At 40.6% G+C, this 7,945-nt stretch overlaps 1 protein-coding gene across 1 annotated transcript; it reads left to right on the top strand.

Moving 5' to 3' along the window:
• The first annotated feature begins 677 nt into the window (after window positions 1-677).
• LOC131422548 (THUMP domain-containing protein 1) lies at window positions 678-7,888 on the top strand. Its single transcript, XM_058569878.1, has 4 exons — window positions 678-971; window positions 2,292-2,466; window positions 3,481-3,729; window positions 4,173-7,888. Exons 1-4 carry the CDS (start codon window positions 741-743, stop codon window positions 4,592-4,594), a joined length of 1,077 nt encoding a protein of 358 aa, XP_058425861.1. The 5' UTR covers window positions 678-740; the 3' UTR covers window positions 4,595-7,888.
• The last annotated feature ends 57 nt before the right edge of the window (window positions 7,889-7,945 follow it).

Here is a 7,945-nt window from a genome sequence, read left to right as displayed (position 1 = left end):
TTTTACAAGTTAAAATGTCCCCATGGTGACAACTTAATGTTAAGAAGTTTGGCCCAGTTTCCCTGTATTTTGTATTTGTCATTCTGATAATCAGGTCTGTAACTTCAACGAGTTCCTTGTATGTCGTGTCCTGTTTTTCTTTGTGCCTTTGGGGTCCTGCAACAAGAATACTAAGGGAAAGTCTATTGAATATGCACATTTCAATAGGAGCAAAAATAAGTAGGGTGGTTTGGACGGCCGCACTGACTTCTAGGAAACATTAGCCTACAAGGGCAACGTGAGTATGAAGCTTTGCCAATGGTCTCAACCTCAGTACTCAGGACAATAACTAGCGCACAGGTGCTTAATAAATATTAACTGAATGGATCAATGAATATGAATGAGTAAATGAAACAGTTCTTTGCAAGCACGATCTAAAGCCACTTGGAGACCAGCATCTAACTTTACAGTCCGGTTCCCTCCACAGGCTACTTTCCAGGGAAACCCCTCCTTCCGGGAGTGACGTGAAAGAAACGCCTGTCAATCCTCGCGAGGGGCGGGGCAGCGGCGGGCCTCGCGCTCCCTCTCCACAGACAGCCTCCAACGGGCTTTAGGACTGGCGCAGCACGGAAGGAAGCTGGGAGGCGGGGCTAGGGGAGGCCGCCGCGAACGTCTGACGTCACCAGCCCGCGCCCGCAGAGGTGAGGACGCCGAGAGCCGTGTGATAGCCCGATTCTCGGGAGCCTCGGCTCTCCCGGACCATGGCGACCCCTGTCCAGCAGCCTCCTCAGTCTGGCGGCGGGAAGCGCAAAGGCAAGGCTCAGTATGTGCCGGCCAAGCGGGCTCGACGCTGTGACGGTGGCGGGCCCCGGCAACTGGAACCCGGATTACAGGGCATTCTCATCACCTGCAACATGAACGAGCGCAGGTGCGTGGAGGAGGCCTACAGCCTGCTCAACGAGTACGGAGACGACGTCTACGGCCCCGAGAAGGTACAGGCTCGCGGAGGGCCGGCGGCCATTAGGGCTTTGAGGAAGGAGGGAAGGCGGTAAGGCTGGAAGGCCGGCTTTCTGTATACGCATGCGCTGGTTTTGTCGTGAGCGTGGCGAGGAAGGGGCGTGTCTTCCCCGGTTCCCGCCCCCTCGCTTCGTGCAATGCTTGCACCTTGGGGTTTTTTTTACCCATTGTGAATCACGGTGGCTCCCCTTTCTAGATTGCTTCCTGCGGCTCAGGGCGTCTGTTTCTGAAGCTCTTTCAGAAACATTTACTCCTCACGATATCCTTGTGACGTAATGTTCGCGAGGACACTGAGGCTCGAGTAGGTTCGGTAGATGGTCCAGTTCACACGAGCAAACCTCATTCCTCGTGGTTTTTGCCGTGTCTTACCGCCATCTGAACACCGTGGCGGTGATAATGTGTTGGTCCTAAGCAGTATCTCTGGAAGAGTGGGTTTAGTATTAGTGCTAGTTATGTCTCAAATGCACGTATAAATACATTTTAAAAAGTAAAAACTTTTGTACCAATACCGCCTAAAGATCTAATTGCCCCGTCACAGTTTGGAAGTAATTATATTCTTGGCTTAGGGTCTGGACTAATAACACACACGAACACCCCAAGGAATTAAATGCAGGATCGTCCCAAGGGGATTTGAATTCAGGTATTGTCATTTACTAGCTCTGGGGCTTGGGCACGTTATCTAATTCTGCTGAGCTAGATAAAGAAGAGAACAATGATAGTATTTTTTAAGGTTAGCTAAACGGTTGCTTATGTACATAAAATACATCCCAGTATATAATAAAGGCTGTGTAATGTGTACAGTTATGTTAGTGCCTGATTGGCAGCTCTGTTGGTGAGGCAGAGAACTGGACAACAAGTGCATGTCCTTTCTACACTGGTACCGTGAGCAAGTTCTTGAGCTGTTTCTCTTCCCTGTTCCTCAGTAGAACAGGAGTAAGAGTTTCTAATTCCATAACTATTTGGTCTAATCTCACCAAGAGGAGAGTGTCGTATTAGGCACAAAGATATCTAGTGACGGGATTAAGGTCCACCCTGAAATCATTTAGTAAGCACATTGCTCTCTGTCTCAGACTGTCAAGATGCTTTTGAAAACATTTTAAAATTATATGTACCATAGTCTGAGGGAACTCCCTTCTTCCTCTGAATTTTGGAGGGAGTGATGTCTCAGTCTCTTAATAAAAAGCTTTATTGTTGATGTTGAGCCATCCGACATTGGGGATTTCACATAAGTAGTTAATTATAGCTTTTAACATGAACTGTTGTGGCGTTTCTGCTTGTTAATGTTATGCAAACAGTTTACAGACAAGGATCATCAGCCCTCTGGAAGTGAGGGAGGTGATGATGACGTGGAGGCTGCTTTGAAGAAAGAAGTTGGTGACCTTAAGGCATCTACGGAGATGAGGCTAAGAAGATTCCAGTCAGTGGAGAGTGGAGCAAATAATGTAGTCTTCATCAGGACACTTGGCATAGGTGTGTCTGGCTAATACGCCTTAAGATTACTGGTCCTATAATGTCTGGGCATCTCCCTGTCTTAGAGAGCACTGCCTACAAAATGGCTTCATGGCCATGGCTCAGTTAATCACTTGATTGCATCCTGTCTGTACTGTGTTAGCCCTAGGCATATGGAGAGGTAGAAGGGGTGGTGGCTTCCTAAGCATTGGCTTAGGAGTGGAAGCTTGGCTTTACTACTTTCTTTGTATGTAACTTTAGGCAAAACAAGAGTATATGTTCTGTCTAAAAGGAGCAGCTGCTACTCAGCTCCAGCTAATTTGGAATGGCTCCAGCCATTTGGGAAGGTAGTTCTGGTAGGGCCAGATCTTCTGGTTTTTCAGAAGTTGGAAATCAGGAGAAGTTTCTAGATTTTTAAATGTGGTTAAGTGATTTAAAAGTATTGGAAACGCTGAGCAGCCCAAAATGGACTTGTATGTAGTCAGGATGTGGCCTAAGGACGATATCATGATCTTGTGCAATTCATGGTTCTGGAGCTCCTCCAAGGTCTGGGGTCTAGACTTCTGTACAACTCTAGCTAATGGATTAGTGAAATCTTCTTAAGTGACTTGCAGATTTTTGTTTTGTCCGTTTTTGTAAAAGTGTACTATTTAATGTTTGTTACTTTGATAGTTGTTATCGATAGTTGCTATTGTTATAGGAAAACAACGGTACAGTGGTGTCCTTGGGTAAATCAGACATCACAAAGATGTTAACTCCAGTGTCTTCATGAACAATTGTTTCTAGTGAAAGCGGTAATAATGCTGAAGAGGTAGAGTATTAGATACAGTGTTAATACATAGTAAACACTGAAGAAATATTAAGGTGGAAAAAATGATTGGTTAGACTAATTTAAATTCATTATGATAATTTCTTCTACTCTATTGTTGACTTATGTCACTGCCATTGAAAATTCATTTTAGAGAGTTTGAAGAGTCTTTAAAATGAGAACTTATATTCTTTCTCGTTTGCTCTGTGCTGATTTTTTTCTTTTAGAACCTGAAAAATTGGTCCATCACATTCTGCAGGATATGTACAAAACCAAAAAGAAGAAGACTCGGGTTATTCTACGAATGTTACCCATCTCAGGCACATGCAAGGCTTTCTTAGAAGATATGAAGAAATATGCAGAAACATTTTTGGAACCCTGGTTTAAAGCTCCAAACAAAGGGACATTTCAGATTGTATACAAATCTCGAAATAACAGTCACATGAATAGAGAAGAAGTTATCAAAGAATTGGCAGGTATGTTTCTCTTAGTGCTTTTACATTGGTGTGCAATGGTAAGTACTTGTTTTTAAGAACGTCTTTAAAAGATTTAAGGGTTACTTTTTCGAATGTAGAACAAGTATATTAAAATGTCCTTATAATATCCAACCTAAATGATTTCAGTATGTTGGATATGAGATTTTCTGGTAGTTAGATAATAAGTGTTTTCCAAATCGATTGAATTTTCTTTGGGAAAAAAAATACTCTTAAATGTTTCAGGATTTCATTTGTATTTATTTATTGAAAAAGTTCAGGGAATTTGATTGAGGTCCGTGTAGTGGACTAGTGTATATACCGTGAGTGGACTAGTATATATATTGCTTTAGCAAGTCCCGAACAGAAAGAGATGAAAGATTGTTTTTTGTCCATCAAGCTTCATGTATCCTTCTCAGACTGTGTCCCTATTGTTTTTGTTACAGGAATAGTAGGCAACCTCAATTCAGAAAACAAAGTGGATCTTACCAATCCACAGTACACAGTGGTAGTAGAAATCATTAAAGCTGTCTGTTGCCTGAGTGTTGTGAAAGATTATATGTTGTTCAGAAAATATAATCTCCAGGAGGTGGTGAAGAGTGCTAAGGACCCATCACAGCTTAATCCAAAGCAGGCAGCACAAGCAGGAAATGGGAGAGAAGCTAAACTGGAATCTGGTGACACATCAAATCAAAATGACCCAGCGGAAGGAACAAATAACCAGCAAGTGGTACCAGCGAATAGTGGGGAGCTGGAGCAGACAAAACCAATGTCTGAGACTCAGGTGGTGAATGAGGGAGGAGCTAAGCCTGAACTTGCAAGTCAAGTCACAGAAGAATGTGAGTCAAACGGAAATGACGTCTCATAGGAAAAAAAATCATTTGGTGTTAGAGGTGGGTTTCTGAACTGGGGTTCTGTGAGATGTTGCTGGGATTCCATATAAAATTTTGACTGAAAATATTATTTTTGAACTTTGTATGCTGCATAATGCTGTGCTCACAGTAGTGAACGATGATTGAGCAGCCCTGTTAACAGTTTTGTTAGAGATCTTTTCTGCCCTGTGTAACAGTGTGCAGTAGGCTCACATGCATTGGGGTGAGCTAGGAGAAGCTGTGGATAATTGGTGAACAGTTGCACAGGGAGGGGAGTGGTAGGAGGAGGATGATGATGGCCTGTCCCTCTTGACTACCTTCCCAGCCTCCCTTTCTGCATTGCCGACTGACTTAATGCAAGCAAACAAGCTTTGTGACAGATAAACCCGAAGGGAAGTTCTAAGGAAAGAATTTTTGTGTTGCAACTCAGCTGTCTCCTACCTCTTTGTTGTAAACATTGCAAAAACATGGGTCATGTAGGTTAGAAGTGAATTGTTTTGTGACGTGTTTGTACTTTTTGTGATTTTCTTTAGTTATTGTGCCAGTTTTTATATTTTATTAACATTTGTTTGTTACAAACAGATCTGACGGTCCAGTGCTGCAATTTTTGAAGGCAAGGTGTGAGATAGAAGAGAAGCATTTTAGGTATAGAACTACAGATATTTCTGATAAGGTTAGTGATGAAGAATTACAGTATTCTGAGTTACTATAGTATACTAGTGCTACCAGGGACACAAAGAAATTGTTTGTTTACAAGGAAAGCTACTTCTCAGTGGCTTTATATAGACTCAGTCCAAGCTGTCCTATTCCATTGCACATCGTCTGTGGAATGCAATGTACAAACCTAGCATTTTCTCCAGCAATTGTAACTATAAATCATAGCCATTTGATAAGTAAAGGCGTTGATTATTTTAAATGACTTTTGGCATGTCTAAATGGTAAAGCTTTTGTTCAAAAAAATCACATTCAGTGAAAAGGTTTAGGAAGCAAATTATTTAGTAGCAGAATTTATTCCAGAAAAGAAAAATTCACCTAGTTGGTAAGAATCTAATAACACCAACATTAAAATGCTAGGTCAAGAAAGAGTACCTGAAATTGAAAAGACTTTACTCTCAATTTAATAGATTGACTTATGTCACATGATGCTGAAGAGGTTTTGTGTAATTAACTGAAAGGCAGGAGCTTCTCTGTCTGGGTTAATGACTCAACATATTTCCCAGATATTTGTTGTGCTATAGCATTTGTAAGATTTGTAAATGATGGTGAAATTCAAGAAAACTTTTTCTGCTGTTAGGAGCCTCCCTGAAACAAAGGCCAATATAAATTTAATGGGTCTCCTCCATATTTGAAAACCAAAGATTTGTCATCTCAATGCCTAGTGCCCCATCAGCGGTTCATTCCATGACAAGTTTTGGCTCATTTTAGTAAAAGAAAATCCTGATGTTGATGTTACAGCACACTGCTTGCTTCACAGAGAGGTGCTGATATAAAAAACTTGGAGATGAAATGAAGAAAGTTCTGAATAATGCTACAAAAATGGTTAACTTTATTAAAGACCCATTTATGCGAGAATGTTCTAAAAAAATCAAAAACTAAAACCTGAACGAAGGGCACCTAAATCTGCTACATAGAGAAATCCAGTGGCTTATCAGAGGAAGATTTCTCAACAGGATATTTGAGTTGAAAAGTGAATTTCCAGAGTACTTACAAGAAAATACTAGGTCAGATTTTGCTGAATGCTTTGAAGATGAAGAATGGCTACAGAAACTAGTCTGTTTAGCAAACATTTTTCATTGTATGAACAAGTTTCTGCAAGGTCCTGGAGAAAATGTCTTTTCTTAAGTGACGTGATTCTTAGATGAAAAAGAAACCGAGTCTTTGGAACAGTCACATTGCCAAAGGAACTCTTGAAATGTTTCCACAGCCACTTGGGCTTCAGAATGAAGAAAGACAGCAACAAGTATCAAGCCTTACTAAAACTCTCCTTGAAGAGCTGCAAAATCAAATCAAATAGCGTTTCCCCTCTTTTTCCCAACACTGGTGTGTGACTTGATGAGGAACCCTTTCTCTAAATGTCCTCAGCCTGAGATTGTGTCTTTGAGAGAAGAGAAAGAACTCTGTGAGTCCTGGTCTGACAGTTCTGGATTTCTGTGCAACGACAGTATCCTTCAACTTAGTGCTCACATTCACGTGCCTTGAGGGTTCCCTTAATTTGAAAACTTTTTCAAGGGTTCCTCTAGAGTAAAACTACTGAATAAGGCTGGAAGAGACAGACACCGAAGAGGGCTGCAAAATAAGATGTCCCAATTCAGAATATTAAGGGACTGTGAAATTAGCTTTTGGAGATGGGTTTATTTTTTAAGTTTTAAAAAGTTTGAAAGTCTTATAAGTGCTAAGACTTCCTGCACCAGTGGCTGTTGGTTTAATGGCTAGTGAATGTGGGCATATATTTTTATCCTAGCTAGTGGTCCTGCTTGGTAAACCAGACTTTAAGGATTTGGGAGGGGCAAAGAGAATAGACAGGGCCTTGCTAATGCAGATGAGGCTGGCACTTTTTTATATATCTTTAGATATTTAGAAAGTTAATAGGTTGAAGTCATCCAAAGGGTGATAAGAGTGTCATAAATGTCATTTGGAGGATAGGATTTTGGTGCCTTCAACAGACTTGTCCAAGACAAAAATACTTGTATTTTGACAGTGCAAGACTCTGGGAATAAAATAGGCTATATCCTTATAGAACATACAGCTTTGTGGAATTGGTTTCCTTTTAGTTTGTGAAAGCTGCTATTCCCCGGAAAGATTTTGATTTAATAGTTTGTTTTTAATCTCCGTTTGTATTTATTGGCGTTTGGTAAGACCTGAGAGTGATAAAAGCTGTTCTTCCCCAGCTCTCAGGTATACTGTGTTCTGTTGGAATCTGAGTTGATTGAAAGGTTTGTTTTCAGGTTTACCAACTGTTTATTTTCACTGACAGTTGAGTATGTTATTTTATAAATGATGAGATTCCAAGGTGGGAATTGAGTGCTTTTTTGGTTCTTTTGATTCTTATTTGAAAAAATTATGTCAGTCAAAAAAGCTCCACTGTAGTGTTGTGGTTTGGTAAACCTGTTTTGCTCTATGGAGGGAAGAATGTTAAAGTTGGTACTTTAAAACATGTTTCTGTAAGGTTAAACTTGATTTCTCCAAGTTATTTTCACTTGTATTTTGCTTTTGGTATGGCCACATATTCAGCTTGTTTTTCATAGTTCCTGATATTTTTCAGAAAAATCAAAATAAATTTGATCTGTAAAGATTGGTGTTCTGTACTTTTTCTTTCTGCCTCTTAGTAAATCTCTTGCTTTATAATA

The sequence above is a fragment of the Diceros bicornis genome, chromosome 26, assembly GCF_020826845.1.
Source record: "Diceros bicornis minor isolate mBicDic1 chromosome 26, mDicBic1.mat.cur, whole genome shotgun sequence".
NCBI lineage: Eukaryota > Metazoa > Chordata > Mammalia > Perissodactyla > Rhinocerotidae > Diceros > Diceros bicornis.
The sequence above is the reverse complement of the archived record's forward strand: the minus strand, read 5'-3'. Positions and strand labels throughout refer to the sequence as shown.

What these genes read in the sequence shown, in the direction of transcription:
- LOC131422548 (XM_058569878.1), top strand. Translation starts at nt 741, where the DNA reads ATGGCGACCCCTGTCCAGCAGCCTCCTCAGTCTGGCGGCGGGAAGCGC. An exon ending in CATCAGGACACTTGGCATAG is followed by an intron (nt 2,467 to 3,480) that starts GTGTGTCTGGCT and finishes TTTTTCTTTTAG; the next exon opens with AACCTGAAAAATTGGTCCAT. An exon ending in AGTTATCAAAGAATTGGCAG is followed by an intron (nt 3,730 to 4,172) that starts GTATGTTTCTCT and finishes TTTTTGTTACAG; the next exon opens with GAATAGTAGGCAACCTCAAT.